Genomic DNA, 19,100 nt, shown 5'->3' on the forward strand with positions numbered 1-19,100 from the left:
AGTAAAACTTCCACTATTTATAGATGATATGATATTATATATAGAAAACCTGGAAGACTCCATCAGAAAACTACTAGACTGATATATGAATTTAGTAAAGTCAGAGGATACAAAATCAATATACAGAAATCTGTTGCTTTTTTTTTTCAGGATTATTTATTTATTTATTTGACAGAGAGAGAGTTCATAAGTAGGCAGAGAGGCAGGCAGAGAGAGAGAGGAAGGGAAGCAGGCTCCCACTGAGCAGAGAGCCCAATGCGGGGCTCGATCACAGGACCCCGGGACCACGACCCGAGCCGAAGGCAGAGGTTTAACCACTGAGCCACCCAGGCACCCCAGAAATCTGTTGCATTTTTATACACTAATAATGAAGCTGCAGAAAGTGAAGAAAACAGTCCTATTTATAATTGTACCAAAAAGAATAAAATATCTAGGAAAAAACTTCACCAAGGAGGTGACAGATCTGTACTCCAGAAACTTAAAATTGATGAAAAAAAAATTGAAGACAACACAAATGGAAAGATACTCCATGCTCATGAATGGAAAGAACAAATATTGTTAAAATGTCCATACTGTCCAGAGCAGTCTACAGATTTTTAAAAAATATTGATTTATTTATTTTGAGAGAGTACCCAAGTCAGAGGAGGACAGAGAAAGAGAGAATCCTCAAGCAGACTCCCTATTGAGCATGAAGCCTGATGTGGGGCTCCCTCCAGGGAACCTGAGATAATGACCTGAGCCAAATCCAAGAGTCATATACTCAACTGTCGGAGCCACCCAGGTGTCCCCAAACTACAGATTTAAGTCAATCCCTATCAAAATACAACAGCATTTCCTTAGATTTATATGGAACCACAAAAGACCTCCATTAGCCAAAGCCATCTTGAGAAAGAAGAACAAAGCTGGAGGTGTCACAATTCTGGGTATCAATATATACTACAAAGCTGTAGTAATCTATGTAAAATGTGGTACTGGCAGAAAAACAGATCAGTGGAACAGAATAGAAGGCCTGGATATAAACCCACAATTATAAGTCAATTAGTCTTGGACAAAAAAAAGACAAGAATATGCAATGGAAAAAATCTCTTCAACAAATGGTGCTTGGAAAATTGGACAGCTGCATACAAAAGAATGAAACTAGACCAATGTCTTACATGATACACAAAAATTTAAAAATTAGTTAATAACCTAAATGTGAGACCTGAAACCATAAAAATCATAGAAGAGAGCACAGACAGTAATTACACTGACATCAGCCATAGCAACACGTTTTTATATATGTCTCCTGAGACGGGAAGCAAAAGCAAAAATAAAATATTGAGATTACTTTAGAATAAAAAGCTTCAGCACAGCCAAGGAAACACCAAAACTAAAAGAAGATATTGCAAATATCTTCTCAAATGACAAATGTGATAAAGGGTTAGTATCCAAAATATATAGACAACTTACACAATTCAACAGAAAAACCAAATAGTCCAATTAAAAAATGATCAGAAGACATGAACAGACATTTCTCTGAAGAAGACTTACAGATGGCCAACTGACACATGAAGAGATGCTCAACATCCCTCATCATCAGGGATATGCAAGTCGAAACCACACAGAGGTATCACTTCACACCTGTCAGAATAGCTAAAATAGAAAACACAGGAAACAACAATTGTTAGCAAGGGTGTAGAGAAAAAGGAACCCTCGTGCATTGTTTATGGGAATGCAAACTGGTGGTGCCACGCTGGAAAACAGTATGAAGTTTCCTTTAAAAGTTACAAATAGAACTACCCTATAATCCCAACTTTTAATCTTAGGAAACAAATAGGGTTGCTGGAGGGGAGGGGGTTAGGAGGATGGGGTACTTGGATGATGGACATTGGGGAGGGTATTTGTTGTGGTGAGTGCTGGGTGGTAAGACCAATGATTCATAGACCTGTACCCCTGAAACGAATAATACATTATATGTCAATTAAAAAAAAGAACTACCCTACAATCCAGCAGTTGCGTAACTGGGTATTTACCCAAAGAATACCAAAACACTAATTCAAAGGGATACATGTACTCCTATAGCAGCATTATTTACAATAGCCAAGATACTACCATATTATCCAATAATTCCGCTATGAGTACTTACCCAAAGAATATGAAAACACTAATTTGACAAGATTTATGAATCCCTTGTTTATTGCATTATTAATAATAGCCAAATTATGGAAACAGCCCAAGTGTCCATTGATAGATGAATGGATAAAGAAAAGGTAGTATATGTTCATATATATATATGTGTATGTAATGGAATATTACTCAGCCGTTAAGAAAGAGTGAAATATTGCCATTTACAACAACATGGATAGATTTAGAGAGTATAATGTTAAATGAAATTAGAGAAAGACAAATACCATATGATTTCACTCATGTGGAATTTAAGAAACAAAACAAAGAAAAAATAGACAAACCAAGAAACAGGCTCCTAACTATACAGAACAAACCATTGGTTACTAGAGGGGAGGTGGGTGGGATTATGTGTAAAATAGGTGAAGAGGATTAAGAGTACACTTACCATGATGAGCACTGAGTAGTATATAAAATTGTCTAATCAGTATATTGTACACCTGAAACTAATATAACACTGTATGTTAACTATACTGGAATTAAAATTTAAAACATAGCACTTAAAAAAATGCTTTCCTGAATATTGTCATCTTATAAATCTGAATTTGTTCAAGTAGTTGTAAAGCATAAGTGTTTAGTTATGCCTTTTAATTTATGTAACAGTTGATCATTATCTCCATTTTTGGCATAGTGTATATAAATGTGTCATATTATCTATATATTTTATTTCAGAAATGGTAGAGAAATTGTTCTAAATATTATCGTTTTGTATATAGAGAGCATTGAGTTTGATCAGGGTAATAACCACCACCTGTACGTTTCCCATAGTGTATCTTTTGGTGACAGGAGCTAGAGACAGGAAGAAGAGAGCAAGAAGGATAATTCTAACTTACTTATTTGGAGCTTTGCAAAAAGCATGGTCTCATGGTTCTGTTTTCTTCTCTCCAGCTCTGCCTTTTTCAGACTCTGTGCTTCTCTAAGCTAGGAATCCAGAGGAGGATTGATCATTTCTTGCAGCGCTAAAAACCATGGCTCAGGTAAATTGGTGTTTTTTTGTGCTCTCTTTAAGTAGTCACTTTTTTACAGAGTATGTGTATGTTTGCATTTCTTATTTCTGAAATTTCCTTCCTAACCAATCCCACTCAAGAATGTGGTCCCCAGGGACGCCTGGGTGGCTCAGTCGGTTAAGCCACTGCCTTTGGCTCAGGTCATGATCCCTGGGTCCTGGGATTGAGTCCCGCATTGGGCTCCTTGCTCGGCAGGGAGCCTGCTTCTCTCTCCGCCTTTGCCTGCTTGTGCACTCGCTCTCTCTTCCTGTCTGACAAATAAATAAATAAATAAAATCTTTAAAATTTAAAAAAAAAAAAATGTGGTTCCCCAGCATTTCATTCTTGTAAGTGATAAGGATCTTCCTAAAGTTTGTCTTTGTAATCTAACTTATATTTACATAATTATTCAAAAATAGTTTGAGCATCTCAGACTAGGAGCACTGTTATGACAGAAGCAGATTCCCTGATTTTATAAGATAGAGAAGTTTGTTAAATCACACCACATATGAGAAAACTGAACTTTTCTTGGTTAGGCAGTATCATTAGTTTTGACTGGACTCTATCTCCATACCTGGCAAGAGCTTATTTCTGTGAGCTGTTAAGATTGGTTAGGAGCATGATTAGAGACAGAGAGATCAGGGATCTTCCCTGGGAATCCATAATTGACATAAAGCAATAATATAGATCATTGTGAGAATCAACATTATGAGTTAATCTTGTATGCATAAGTTTAGATTATCTTTTTATCTCTTTGTTGCTTAGAACAAGGGAAGGGTACATTTTTAAGTGATTAATAGTAACAAGAAAGATTATAATTCACATGCAAAAGTTGTTGAAAATTATAAACTCCCAAAATGAGACATGCTTTTGAGATTTTTATGTAACCTAACCTAAAGTGTTCAAATATGCACACTTAGTAAGTCAGACATATTCATTATATAAAGCTATTTTGCAGCCCTTTAAAAACGTATTCTAAATTATTGGTAAGGATAATGCTTATGATGTATTCTGTCTGATATGATGATGAACTGAGATTTCAATAAATTCTTTAACTATACAAATCTTACAAGGTACAGATTTTATAAGATTTTTCAGAAAAACTTCCCCAGTTATTTTTCTTATCTCTTAGAGAATAAGAGAACCTTTCATTTATTGAGAATGATAATACAAGATACAAGCATAATGAAAGAGCGAGTAATAGAGTAGTGTACAGGATGCCTATGTGTGCTTTTTCTTTTAATTGGGACATTACATCTTCTTTATTTAAGTTCCAGACATATCTGTATAATGAGATGTTCTGTATACAGGAAATATCTACAGCAACAGGAATAAAGAGGAATGTGTTGGCACACCAGAAGCTTTGATATCTTTAGTGTCTTATTTATGTCAGTGGCCTTTTGCTGTTTTCTCTGTTGCCTCCTTGTGGAGAGCTCCCCCATCATCTCCCCTTCATTGAAAAAATATTTTCTTTATTTCTACAACTAGTATTATATTTGTTGTTTCAGAGATCAGTGATGTTCAGGGATGTTGCCATTGACTTCTCTCAGGAAGAGTGGGAATACCTGGACTCTGCTCAAAGGGATTTGTATAGAGATGTGATGTTGGAGAACTATAGTAACTTGGTGTCACTAGTAGGTAAGGAAATGTACCCCAAGTATTTCAGGATTTACCTTTGGAATGGCTGCTTTCTCTGTTTTTAAGTAACTAACTGAATTGCCTCTTACTATTCTCAAAAGAATGGTTTTAAATTACTAGAAATAGTAGTATTTCAGAGGGCACATGTGGCTTCTCCATTCTGCAAGTATAATTATCTGTCTTCTGTCTGTCTGCCTTCCTGTCTTCCTTGATTTTCGAGGAGCTAGATTTTAATTCTGGGACACTTGAAATATGAAAAACAGACCATCCCTTGTTACAATTTAGACCTGCTAAAGGAGCTCAAAATATTTTTTAAAAAATAGATGCAGAAATGTATGGTTTTTCTAATAGAACAGCTTATATTATTTACATAGTAATAGGGCAGATCAAGTCAGGTCAACACAGTCCATTACAACAAATACATTCTCTTATTTATGTTTTGTAATTTAATATTACATTTTAAGAACTTTGTATTTTACATTGAATGAATGTGCCAGAACCACCTTCTACTGGAAAAGAGCTCAGGAAGAATATATGATTGTCTAAGAAAGTTGATTGTTTTTTTTCCTGTAGACAAGAGACACCCTATATCAGTTGAAACTTCAACAAGTGATTTTTCAACCTAAATGATCACTTTCTTTGGATTCTTTAAGTCCCTGGACTGTAACTGTCTCTTGCCCATTCACTCTTTACTCGGAAGGCTTTATGAAGTTATTGGTTGGTACACTGCCTTTCAGAGCCCAGGTCATGTGGGAAAAAAATTTCTCACTTGAAAAGAAAAGCAAGAGCTTTTCTGCACAGTCTCTCTAAGGAATCCCACCTAATCCCTACTTCTCCCTTTTGGTCTTTTATGGTAGTCCTTCCCACTGCCAAAGGAGGGCCTTTTCCTTTCCTCCAGTGAAAACAAACCTTTTATTTAAACTTGGGAATCTGTTCTGTTCTAGGTTTTTTAAAAATTTAGACTTACATCATTTTCTCCTTCTTTAAAATGTACTCATTCATTCGAAATACATTTACTAAGAGCCTGTTCTTTGCCAAGAACTGTAGTAGGCACTGGAGAAATGATGATCTAGATAAGGTTCATATTCTGCCACATTCTCATAGGAGAAATAAAAAGTAAACAAGGAAATAAAAATATATGTGTATTTGTGTGCCTCTATATATATACATATATACATTTATTTAGTAAATATAACAGTTGCAAGTAGTAATAAAGAATATGGATAAAGGTAAAGATAAAAGTTAGTTCATAGGCAAATGAACTAACTGGGGAGTATGGGTGGGCTATTTTATAGGTAGATTATTTTTTTAAATTCTTTTTGAGAGAGGGAAAGCACCAGTAGTGCGGGTGGAGGGACAGAGGAAGAGGGAGAGAAAGAATCTCAGGCAGACTCCCTGCTGCATGTGGAGTCTGATGTGGGGCTCAGTCTCAAAACCCTGAGATCATGATCTGAGCCGAAAACAAGAATCAGATGCTTAACTGACTGAGCCACCCAGGACCCCTAGGTAGGAAAATTTTCAAAAACCTCTCTAAAGAGGTAATGTTTGAGGGAAGACTTGACTGATAAAAGGGTATGAGTCAGGCCAGTCTATGGGGGAATGGTATTCCAGCAGATGGAGTAGTAAGTGTAAAGGGCTTGGGGTGGGTGTTAACTTAGGAGGAACAAAAAACATAATTAAAGAGTGAGTGATAGAGTAATAAATAAATACAGCTAAACAACTTCAGAAAAGGAGTCCAAATTTTTTTTTTTTTTTTTTTTTTTTTGAGGTCGGGCCCTCTGACTTCTGGCCAAAGAAAATGCACATCCTCTCTGAAGGAAAGTAAGAGGGCTTTAGAATTCCCCAAAATTAAGATCAACAAAAGAGGAGGTCACAAAGATCATCAAACCCACAAGGAAACAGGTCATAGGTGAGTGATAGATAATGTAAAGAAACAATAGATTACATGGCAAATGATTTGGCTTATTGGCCTTATTAGATATAAATGTGAAATGTTGGTGAATGTTTTAAAAATTAGCGAAATCACAAAAATGATAAGCAATGAGATTTTCATAAAGGATCTGATTTGAAAGATAACCAGCTAGAACATTTCTAAAGGTTCTGGTTAGATTTAAAAAAAAATAATAATAATAATCAGTAATCGATTGATAAATTTGCATAAAAATTGTTTTTTTAATAAAAAGACAAAGTAAAAGACATTGGGTGAAGATATTTGCAATTCATATTGACAACAGTAAAATTAATACCTAGGATATAAAAAGCTTTTATAGAATGAGAAAAAGGTAAATAATTTTTTTTGAAGAATTGGGTAAAAGACATGCATAGATAGTGAGGAAAAGGATATAAATCAAGGAAGTGAATGACTTATGCTCTGAAAACTATAAAACATTGATGAAAGAAATTCAAGACAACACAAATGGAAGGATATTCCCTGCTCATGGATTGGAAAAATTAATAATTGTGAAATGTCCATGTCCATACTACCCAAAGCAAACCATAGATTCAGTGCAATGCCTAACAAAATACCAATGGCATTTTTCACAAAACTAAAACAAAGAATCCTAAAATATATATGGAACCACGAAAGACCCTGAATAGCCAAAACAATCTTGAGAAAAGGACAAAGCTGGAGGTATAGCAATTTCAGATTTCAAGATATACTACAAAGTTGTAGTAAACAAAACAGTATGTACTGGCACAAAATAGACACATAGATCAGTGGAACAGAGATCCCAGAAATAAACCCACATATACATCATTAATTAATCTATAGCAAAGGCAGCAAGAATATTCAGTTGGGGAAAAGAGAGTCTTTTGAATATGGTTCTGGAAAAACTGGACAGCTACATGCAAAAGAATGAAAACTATAGCACTTTCTTATACCATACACAAAAATAAACTCAAAATGGATTAAGACCTGAAATCATAGAACTAAAAGAATACATAGGCAATAATCTCTTGGACATCACTCTTACCAACATACTTATGAATATGTCTCCTCAGGAAGGGACACAAAAGCAAAAATAGACTATTGGGATGACATCAAAATAAAAAGCTTTTGTACACCAAAGGACACCCATGAATAACATGAAAAGACAACCTACTGAATGGAAGACAATATTTACAAGTGGTATATAAGGGGTTAATATCATTATGTTAAAATAAAGGGAAATATAAATAACCAACAGACATGAAAAAGTGCTCAACTTTATTAGCAATCAGGAAATGCAAATTAAAGCCACAGTCAGATAATGATTTCACATACCCTGGAGGGGCAAAAACTTAAGTGGTAGTACCAAGTGTTTACAACTTTTGGTGGCAGAAATGCTACATACTTCATTTTCACAATAGCCAAAAAGTGAAAATGACCCAAATGTCTGTTGACTGATGAATAAATGAATAAAATTTGGTATCATTTTACAGTGGATAATTATTTAGCAATACAGTAGCCAAAATGTGGAAATAACCCAAATGTCCACCAGCTGATGAAAGGATGAATAAAATTTGGTTTATCCTTAAGATGGAATATTATTCACTAATAAAAAGGAGTACTGATACATGCTACAACATGGATGAACCTTGAAAACATGCTAAGTGAAAGAAGCCAGATACAAAGACTATATATTACATGATTCTATTTTTATGAAATGTCTATAATAGATCATCTATAGAGATAGAAAGTAGATTAGTGGTTGCAAGTGCATTTGGGGTAGGAGGTGAAGGTGAATGGAGAATGAGAGTAGGGAAATTGGAAATGACGATTAATAGGTACAAGGGTTTTTCTTTTTTTTGAAGTGCTAAAAATATAAAAATAGATTGTGGTGATTGTTGCAGAATTCTGTGACTATACTAAAACTTATTTAATTGTATTCTTTAAATGAATGAATTGTAGGTATGTGAATTATATTTGAACAAATCTGTTGCTTCGTTTTGTTTTATTTTTTAAGTGTTCCATACCTTACTGATGGCAGTATCAATTGACATAACCACTTTTTTTTTAAAAAAATATGGAAATGATTTCCAAATTTCTATGATTAGCTGGGTTCTTTTAAAAATTCCAGATCCCTGGACACACTCCAGACCAATTAAATTACAGTCTGGGCATGGGACACAAATATTTTATGAAACTTCTTAAGTTGTTCAAATGTTCAGACATGTTTGGTAAGCACTATAGTATATTATCTGAGAGTTTATTTTTTTAATTGAAGGTTCACTCCATTTAATTGCTATTGCCTGGATTTATTTTTCCCCTATTTTGTGTTTTTTTGTTTGTTTGTTTGTTTGTTTACTCTTTTAATCTTCTGTGCTTTCTTTTTTATTTCTTAATCAAGATGGATACAGCTTTTGGGGTTTTTTTTGTTAATTCTATTTTCCCCCTTGTTTAATTTGGAAGACATAGACTATTTATATATCTTTAGTGGTTATCTTTAATTTTTTATCACATATACTGTATTTCTTTTAATGCAAGTGCAGTTTTGTAGTTTTTATTAATTGCAGTGATGTTTGAAAAATACATGCATTTAATGAAAATGGGCTTTTATTAATTATTAAATGTATTAATTAATATGAAGACACTCATTCAATCCATATACGTGTTTGCATACTGCTTTATAGACGTCTTTTTTATTTCCAAGTTTTTATTTAAATACAGTGCAACACTAGTTCCAGGTGTAGAATTTAGTGATTCATCACCCTCATAGAACACAGGGCTTATCACAACAAATCCCCTCCTTAATACCCACCACCTATTTAACCCATCCCCCTGCCCACCTCCCCTTCAGAAGCCATCAGTTTGTTCTATATAGTTAAGAGTTTGTTTCTTGGTTTGCCTCTCTTTTTCCCCCAACTTGTTCATTTGCTCCTTAAATTCTACATATGAGTGAAATCATATGGTATTTGTCTTTCTCTGACTGACTTGTTTTGCTCAGCATAATACACTTTAGTTCCATCCATATCACTGCAAATGGCAACATTTCATTCTATTTGATGGCTGAGTAATATTCCATATATATATATACGTACACACACCACATCTTCTTTATCTGTTCATCCATTGATGGACATTGGGGCTGTTCCCATAATTTGGCTATTGTTGGTAAGCTGCTATAAATAGGGTGTGCGGGGCACCTAGGTGGTTCAGTGGGTTAAAGCCTCTGCTTTCAGCTCAGGTCATGATCCCAGGGTCCTGGGATCAAGCCCCACATCGGGCTATCTACTCAGCAGGGAGCCTGCTTCCCACCCCAACCCGCCTGCCTCTCTACCTACTTGTGATATTTCTCTCTCTCAATCTCTGTCAAATAAATAAATAAATAAATAAGGGGTGCATGTATTCCTTTGGATCAATATTTTTGTATCTTATTGGTAAGTACCTAGTAGTGCAATTACTGGATCAGAGGGTAGTTGTATTTTTAACTTTCTGAGGAACTTCTGTAGGTTTTCCACAGTGGATGCATCCATTTGCATCCCCACCAACAGTGCATGAGCATTCCCCTTTCTCCACATCCTTGCCAACACCTGCTGTTGGGAAAACTAGACAGCAACATGCAAAAGAATGAAACTAGACCACTTCCTTACACCATACACAAAAATAAATTCAAAATTGATTAAAGACCTAAATGTGAGACTGGAAACCATTAAAGTCCTGAAGGCAAACATAGGCACTAACCTCTTTGACATCAGCTGTAGCAACTTCTTAGTAGATATGTCTCCTGAGGCAAGGGAAACAAAAGCAAGAATAAGCTGTTGGGACTATATCAGAATACAAACCTTCTGCACAGTGTAAGAAACAATCAACAAAACTAAAAGGCAGCCTACAAATGGGAGAAGATATTTGCAAATGACATAACTGATAAGGGGTTATATCCAAACTATATAAAGAACTTATCAAAATCAACACCCAAAAACCAAATAGTCCAGTTAAAAAATGGGGAAGAAGACATGAATAGACATTTTCCCAAAGAAGACATACAGATGGCTAACAGACACATGAAAAGATGCTCAATAACACTCATCATCAAGAAAATACAAATCAAAACTACAAAGAGATACTACCTCACACTGGTCAGAATAGCTAAAATTAACAACACAGGAAAACAGAAATCTTGAATGAATCATATGCCCCACTCTCACACCTGGGATTTCAAGGCAACCAGTTGAAAAATAGAAAGGACTGTGTCTACCTTGAAATAGATTGGAAGCTGTTGTGATATTGAGTTAAGGTTCTATAAGGAGATGAGATATTGACATCTCTTACATCACAATAGCATCATTGTCACAGAATTCTTACCAGCGGCCTACTCTCAATGTACACTCTTTCTCTGTACTTTTACAAATACTACATACCTGTGATTCCTGGTGAGTTTAAGTATTTCAGGAGTGTTTGTGCCTGTTTGGGTCCTTTAATCATTATTATTATTTTTTGTGCCACTTAAGGAATACATACTTAACAAAGACTAAAGTTATTATCTCCCTTGTCCCAGAACAATATAAAGGATATATGAAGAGTCTTAGAATGCTTTAACTTTGATTAATCTTTCCTATCTATTATGTTGTCTGGTATTTCAATTCTGTTTTCTTTTTAACCCCCCAAATGGGCATTATTTTTGTTTTATAATGGAAGTGTTTGCTTATAGATTTATTCACCTGATTATCCTTTTTGAAAAAATTTTAAAAGATTTTATTTATTTATTTGACAGACAGAGATCACAAGTAGGCAGAGAAGCAGGCGGTGGGGGTGGGGGTCAGGGAAACAGGCTGATGCAGGACTTGATCCCAGGACCCTGGGATCACGACCTGAGCCAAAGGCAGAGGCTTTAACCCACTGAATCACCCAGGCGCCCCTCACCTGATTATCCTTTTATTTGCAAACTATTCCTCCTCTATTATACCTTCCTGCGGAGATCATTTTATTTGTCATGAAATACATTAGGCAAATCCTATTGTTAGTAAATGCTCTGTTTTTGTTTTTGTTATTGCAGAGTAACTTTTGTTTCACTTTCATTCCTGCTTGATGACTTAACTGGGTATAGAATTCTGTACTGACAATTATTTTTTTCTCAGCACTCTGAAGATATTCCACTGTCTTCTGGCTTCTATTGTGCTCTTGAGAAGTCTGCCTTCTGTCTCATTATTGTTCCTTTTGTAAGTAATCTGTATTTTCTCTCTGGCTGCTTTTAAGATTTCTTCTTAAGATTTTAGTATAATTGATTATATTGTTTTATTTCTAGAGCTTTGATATTTTCTTCCTCCCCGAGATCTTACTTTTTTTTCCCTTGCTTCTATTTAGTTCCTTTCTCATGGTTTTGACTTTATATTTTACATTTCATATATTTCAGTCATTATTTTATATATATCTTTCAGCATTCAGTAATTATAGAGAACAGGCCTAATAATGCTGCTTCTTATATTCATGTGGACTCCTGTGTAAATTATTTTTTTCTTTCTATTCATTGCGAATCTAGGCCAAGATTGAAATGTTTCTTGTCATTTCCTTTGAAGTCCCTTGGATTTTTTTTCCCTTGAACTGTAAGCCTTGAATAGTTCTGTTTTTATGAAGAGGTTTAGTGCTGACCTCTGACATTTTGTGGGCCCATGGCTTTGTCTCTTTGGATTTTATCAAACCATTAAGATAAATTCAAACTGGCAGTTGAAGTCACCAAATGTCATGAGGGAAGTTGTGACTTCAGGGCATGTTTACCTCTAGTTCACTTCACTGTGCCTCTTTTGGATCTTGTTTGCTTTTTTTTTTTTTTTTTAAAGCATGGAATACTTTTAAAAAGATATATGTCACAGGTTAGCCAGCATTTCAAGGTGTTTTCAGGAAATATGATGCACGATTCACATATTTACAATTGTGAATCCTGTCTTTAAACATGCTGTATCTATTTTTTATGTCCTTTGTAAATTTCATTTTTTTTTCTTAAAAAATCTTTTGCATTTCTTGTTAAGCAATTTTCTCAGTACTTTATAAATACTGATAGTATGCATGGGAATATTTTGTTGTATATTTTCTAAATGGTTAATAGAGGTATATATACATACATGTATAATACAGACACATACAGATAATAAAATGTTGATTTCTGTAAGTTGATGATAATCTTACAGAAATATCTAATAATTTCCAGTGGGTAATATTGGATTTCTAGGTAGATAATTTGAGTTTTATATATGTCTTATTTCTTCCTTTTCTATTTGTACCAGTTTTTGAAAACTGTAACCCATAGGAGCTGATTGAGTATTTCATAATTTGAAAACAATTCTTATCTTTTTTCAGACTTTCTCGGAAGTACTAATGTTTACTGAATATGTTTTTACAGGTTTCTGGTAAATACTCTAAATTAATTAGGTGAAAGAAGAGCCATTCTTATTTTAGAGAGTTTTTAATATAGGATCTCATAGATTTTCTTTTCTTTTTTAAGATTTTATTTATTTGAGATTGAGAGAGAGTGAGCATGAGCTAATGAGGGGCAGAAGGAGAGGGAGAAGCCAACCCCCTTCTAGCAGAGAGCCTGATGCAGGGCTTGATCCCAGGACCTTGGGATCATGACCTGAGCCATAGGCAGATGCTTAACCGACTGAGCCACCCAGGCACTCCTCAAGTAGATTTTCTGATGTTGAATTACTCCTGCATTTGTGGGATAAACCTTATTTAATTGTGATGTATTAGTCCTTAAATACATAGCTAGATTCTACGTTGCTAATGTCGATTTTTAAATTCTACTAATGGTGATTCATGAGATTGACTTAGTTTTCCTGAGCTCTCATTGTCTGTTTATTTCAGTTAACTATGTAAAATGACTTGGGTGGATTTCCAAATTTTTGTTATGTTCAACAATTATGTATGGTTAGAATTGTGTATTCTTTAATGATTTGGATAATCTTACCAGTGGTACCATTAGTCATTGGTATCAGTGACCTTTTAGGAGCATAGACATTGAATTCACATTTAAAATTCTTATGTGGTTACTGATGTATTCTCAGATTTTCTTTCTTTTTTTTTGTATTCTCAGATTTTCTTTCTTCATGGATCATTTTTTATTAATTTCATCCATTTCATCTAGTTTTTCTAATTTACTGTTGAATTATATATAGGTTTTTCTCATAAGCACTTTTCTTAATTTTGGGCATTTATGTTATTCTTTTTCCTTTTCAGTGTTTTGGGTTTGTACCCAATCTGATTTTTTTTCCCCCAACATGTCATATTTTTCTATCGTTTACTTGATTTGGAAGGACTGAATGAACTTGTAGCCCTTTCTATTCTTTATAAATTCTGGCTTATTCACTTTCTCATTTTTAGCTAGCTAATTCTTTTTTTGTTTTGTTTCTTCCTCTTCTTGAGTTGAAATCTTAATTCTTTTGTTTTTAATTATTTCTTGTTTTCTAATAATGCATTTAAGACTAAGTTTTCTGTGGATACATAATCTGAGTATCAGGATTTCACATCAGGCTGCTCTTTTGGTATTTAGTTCTAAATTTTAAGTTTAATTGCTATTTCCTTTTATGACAAACATTATGTAGAAGTTAATTCTAGGATTGTATTTTGGCTTTATTTTTACAATTTCTAATCTTTTTTTTTTTTAAGATTTTATTTATTTATTTGACAGATCACAAGTAGGCAGAGAGGCAGGCAGAGAGGAGGAAGCAGGCTCCCTGCTGAGCAGAGCGCCTTATGCGGGGCTCCATCCCAGGACCCTGAGGTCATGGCCTGAGCCAAAGGCAGAGGCTTTAACCCACTGAGCCACCCAGGCGCCCCTCCAATTTCTAATCTTATTGTAATATAATAAAATGGTGTCTTTATCTGTCTACCTATCTTATTAATTATGCTCCAGTCTTCTTTTTTTTTAATTTTTATTTTTAAAGATTTTTTTTTTAAATTTATTTGTCAGAGAGAGAGGGAGAGAGAGCGAGCACAGGCAGACAGAACGGCAGGCAGAGGCAGAGGGAGAAGCAGGCTCCCCGCCGAGCAAGGAGCCTGATGTGGGACTCGATCCCAGGACGCCGGGATCATGACCTGAGCCGAAGGCAGCCGCTTAACCAACTGAGCCACCCAGGCGTCCCATATGCTTCAGTCTTCTTAACCCGTATTTATTCTCAGTCTGTTTATATTTACTGTCCTAAAAAAAAAAAAAACAAACAAAAAACAAAAAACAAAAAAAACTATTTCCTTCTACTCACACAACACACATCCAGATGTGTGGATTTTCCCACACCAAGCAGTTCTCCAGTTCTCGGTAGACACCAGCAGGAGGTCCTTTAATTCAACTTAATTCTGACACTCACTTTACAGAGTTAGCGCAGACCCTGCTGGTTAAGGGCTCAGTCCCACAGGACTGCTTCTTACCTCAGAGGCCTGTTGTAAGTCCCAGGTTGTCACCTGTATCTATGACTGGCTATAAATCAGAGGTTCCCACAACACCCTCCTCAGGTTTAATAACATGCTAGAATGGCCAAGAGAACTTAAGAGAAACATTTCTCAGTTTATTACAAAATATACAACTCAGAAACAGCCAAACAGAAAAGAGGCACAGGGCAAGTATTTTTGTACTGGTCTCAGCTTATCAGTAACCACTAACGTTGTGGCTGGACCAGCTTTTGTGGCTCTTATTACGATTGCAACCATCAGGAAACTTTGAAAAAGTAAAGATTTATGACTTAGAGGACCTGGAAATTACACAGCATACCCTGGGCCACACAGTGAGGTCATGGGTAGAGAGTGCACAGGCCTAGGATTCTGCTGAGGTTGAGAGTGAGGGCCTCTGGTTTCTGGGCTCTTTATTGTTGAATTTAAAATAAAAGCAGGAACTTAAAGGATGGCAAAGAGAAAACAATAAGTGGTCCAAATGGTTAGTTACTGACATCAACCAAGATTTCTAAAACAAAGGAGTTTTGGTAGGGGGAGGTAGCATGGCTCTTTATCTGCTCTGGCTTGTAATATGTTTGAGATCGTCATCTCTGAAATGGTTGCCTCTTTGAAATGGATGCCTTAGCAATCAAAGCTTAAGTCAGGCACTCATATTACAAACAAAAACAAAAACTTGTCAGGACTTATACTCTAGCAAGGTATAGAGAAGGTATAGAGCTTCCATGCTGTCTCCTGGCACACCACCCTCTTAGCACTTTCATGTGTTCACTAACCCAGAAGCTCTGTGAAGCCCAGTTAAGGTTTTTATGGAGGCTTCATTTTGTAGGCATTATTGATGAAATCATGGGCATTAGTAACCTACTCAGTGTCTAGTGTCTCTGCCCTCTAGAGGTGGGAAGATGGGGCTGCAATTTCCAACCCACCGATCATATGGTTGGTTCCCCTGGCAACCAGCCTACCATCCTTAGGGGCTTTCCAAAAGTCACTTCCTTAGCATAAACTCAGCTGTGGTTGAAAGGGACTTGTAATGAATAACAGAAAACATTCCATTTACCTTTATCACTCAGGGAATTCAGAGAGTTTTGAGTTTGAAGTTTCCTGCCAGAAATCAGGAACAAAGACCAACTGTGTTATCTTATTATTTTACAATATCTCTACTATGATCTTGGATTTATGTTCCTTTTTCTATGTCTGTCAATTTTTGTTTACTTCAAAGCTAAGTTGCCACTTGCATAATCATGACTTCTAATTTCTCTTGCCTGACTCCAAGATGATTGCCATGAGCTGATTTTACCAAGGTAACAGAAATAATCAGAGAACTTCTACAAGCTTCTGCTGCCCCACTGATCTGTCTCCCTACTCTATACTCATTGGGCCTCTTTTCCTATTATGATAGATGAACTTTACCTTTATCTAAGACCAGTACCTCTACTTTTATACTAAATGCCACTTAATTCTCATCTCTTCAGGGACATTGTTGGAGCAATGTTCTGTTTTTTGTTAGTCTTCTGTAATTATCAACTTGTCAGTATTTATTCTAATCATTTTCATCTGCACACAAACATGAAATTTCTCCCATATCCCATCTTAAATGGATAAACAAATCTCTTAACACCCATAATTTCCTCTTGATATGGCCCCATTTCTCTGTTACTTTTTATAACAAAACTCAAAAGAATTTTCCATGCTCCATAACTCTAGGTCATCTTTTAAAAACTGCTTCAATCAAAATTTATCCCCTTTATTCTACCAAAACTGTCTTGTGAAAATCAGTAGTAACCTCTTTATTGTTAAAGCCTTTGTTAAATTAGAAGTTACCATTTACCTTCTCAACATTTGACAAAACTGATTATTCCTATTTAAAACACTTTCTTCACTTGGGTTCTGGGATTCCATATTCTCCTGATCTTTTTCTTTCCTCATTGGCTACTCCTTTTTAGTCTCCTTTTCTGGTTACTTCTCATCTGCCTGACCTCTAAATGTTCAAGTGTCCCAGTCTCAATCCTCAAACTTCTTTTTCTTTTCTTCCCTTCCCTTTCCATTTTCTTCTGTATCCAAAGACTCTTCTTGGGTGATCTCATCAAATTCCATAGCTTTAAATATCATCTAGTTATTGATAATTCTCAAATTTATTTATCTAATCTAAATATCTCCCCAGAACCCCGTACTTATACATATACCTTCCTACTCAACATCTTCTTTACGATATCTAATAGTTCAAACTCTTGAACCTGCCTCTACTACAATGAGAAGTTCTCAGTAAATGGCATTTCTGCTGTTCTGGATGCCCAGGCAAAACACTTAGAATTTTCTTTGACTTCTCTCATAGCACATGCCCAGTTGATCATCAAATCCTTGTCATCACATCTTCAAAATATATCCAGAATCCAGTGACATCTCACTTTCTCCATACCTTCCTCCAGAATCATCTGGTCCAAGCCATGTGGATTATTGCTATAACCTCCTAGCTTCTATCCACCCAGCTTCTGTACTTTCCCATTGACTACCTGTTGCTTTTAAAGGTTTTTTTAAAGTTTATTTATTTTAGAGATAGAACATGAGAGAAAAGGAGAGTGGGAGGGGAGAGGCAGAGGGAGATAATCCCCAAGCATACTACCTAGCATGAGTGGAGCCTGAATTGGGGCTTGATTTATTACTAATCTGACATATTGTCAGTGCAGGGCCTTATCTCAGATTTTTTTTTTTAAGACCATTAAGTTTCATATGTAGGCAGTTGAACACAGCAGATGTCCCAAGGGTAGCTGTGGCTTCAAAGTATGTTTACCTAGTTTCTGGTTCTTCATTGTGCTTGGCATTCTTTTGGGAGGTTGTTTCTCATGTTTTATTTAGTGTTTATTGGTGTTCTTCAGGAAATCTGATGCACCATTTACTGTTATAGTCCTAATATACAACAGTCCCATTACACCCACAAATTTCCTCATGCTGGGGGCACCTGGGTGGCTCATTCAGTTAAGTGTCCAACTAAGCGAAACAAAAACACGAACCTAAAGCTCAGGTCTTGATCTCAGGGTAATGAGATCAAGCCCTGTCTGGCAAGCCCTGTGCTCAGTGTAGAGTCTAGTTAAGATTGTCTGCCTCTCCTTTTCCCTCTGCCTCTCCCCCTGCTTGTGCTCTCTTAAATAAATAAATAAATAAATAAATAAATAAATAAATAATTTTTTTTTCCTCATGCTGTCCCAGTGACCTATTTTCTTTCCCTACAATTTTGCCTTTTCCAGAATATTATATAAATGGAATAAAAATATCTAGCCTTTCTGGTCTGGCTTTTTTCACTTAGTAAAATATATTTGAGATTTATCCACGGTATTCCATGTATCTGTACTTACTGTTTATTCCTGAATAGTGTTCCATTGTGGGGAAATGCCAAAGTTTGTTGATTCATTTCACTTTTGAGGGACATCTGGGTTTCCATTTTCTTATTTGCATATAATTGACACAAATGTTGCATTAATTTCAGGTGTACAACATAGTAATATGACAACTTTATACATTATGCTATGTTCACAAGTGGAACTACCATTTGTCCTGATGCATCACTGTTACAGTATCATTAACTGTATTCCTTATGTTGTGCTTTTTAGTCACATGACATTCATTCCATTAACAGGAAGCCTGTATCTTTCATTCAGCTTCATCCACTTTGCCCAACCCTCCATTAGTCTGGCAACCATTAGTCTGTTCTCTTTATATGTAGGTCTGATCTGCTTTTTGTTTATTAATTTTTTTTAGATTCCACTCACTGAAATCATATGGTTTTATTTTTAAGATTTCATTTATTTGAGAGAGAAAGAGAGAGCACAGGAAGGGGAGGGTCAGAGGGAGAAGCAGACTCCCTACTGAGCAGGGGGCCCAGCGTGGGACTTGATCATGGGACTCCAGGATCTTGAGCTAAAGGCAGTCACTTAACCAGTTGAGCTGCCCAGGCACCC

General features: G+C 35.6%; 1 protein-coding gene across 6 annotated transcripts in view; it reads left to right on the forward strand.

The window, feature by feature from the left end:
• LOC125088376 (zinc finger protein 420) overlaps window positions 1-19,100 on the forward strand; it is a 44,173-nt gene that overhangs the window by 15,954 nt on the left and 9,119 nt on the right. Inside the window, exons 3-4 of one of the 6 annotated variants that reach the window (XM_047709402.1) lie at window positions 3,052-3,140; window positions 4,658-4,787. The exons of 1 other annotated variant lie outside the window; for it this stretch is intronic. In XM_047709402.1, the coding sequence (XP_047565358.1) occupies window positions 3,132-3,140; window positions 4,658-4,787 (139 nt within the window). In that variant the 5' untranslated portion in view covers window positions 3,052-3,131. Of the gene's footprint in view, window positions 1-3,051; window positions 3,141-4,657; window positions 4,788-6,558; window positions 6,697-11,846; window positions 11,928-19,100 lie in introns of those variants that run through there. 4 more of the 6 variants (XM_047709406.1, XM_047709403.1, XM_047709405.1 and 1 more) reach the window with 4 other exon arrangements.

Source organism: Lutra lutra, chromosome 17, assembly GCF_902655055.1.
Source record: "Lutra lutra chromosome 17, mLutLut1.2, whole genome shotgun sequence".
Lineage (NCBI taxonomy): Eukaryota > Metazoa > Chordata > Mammalia > Carnivora > Mustelidae > Lutra > Lutra lutra.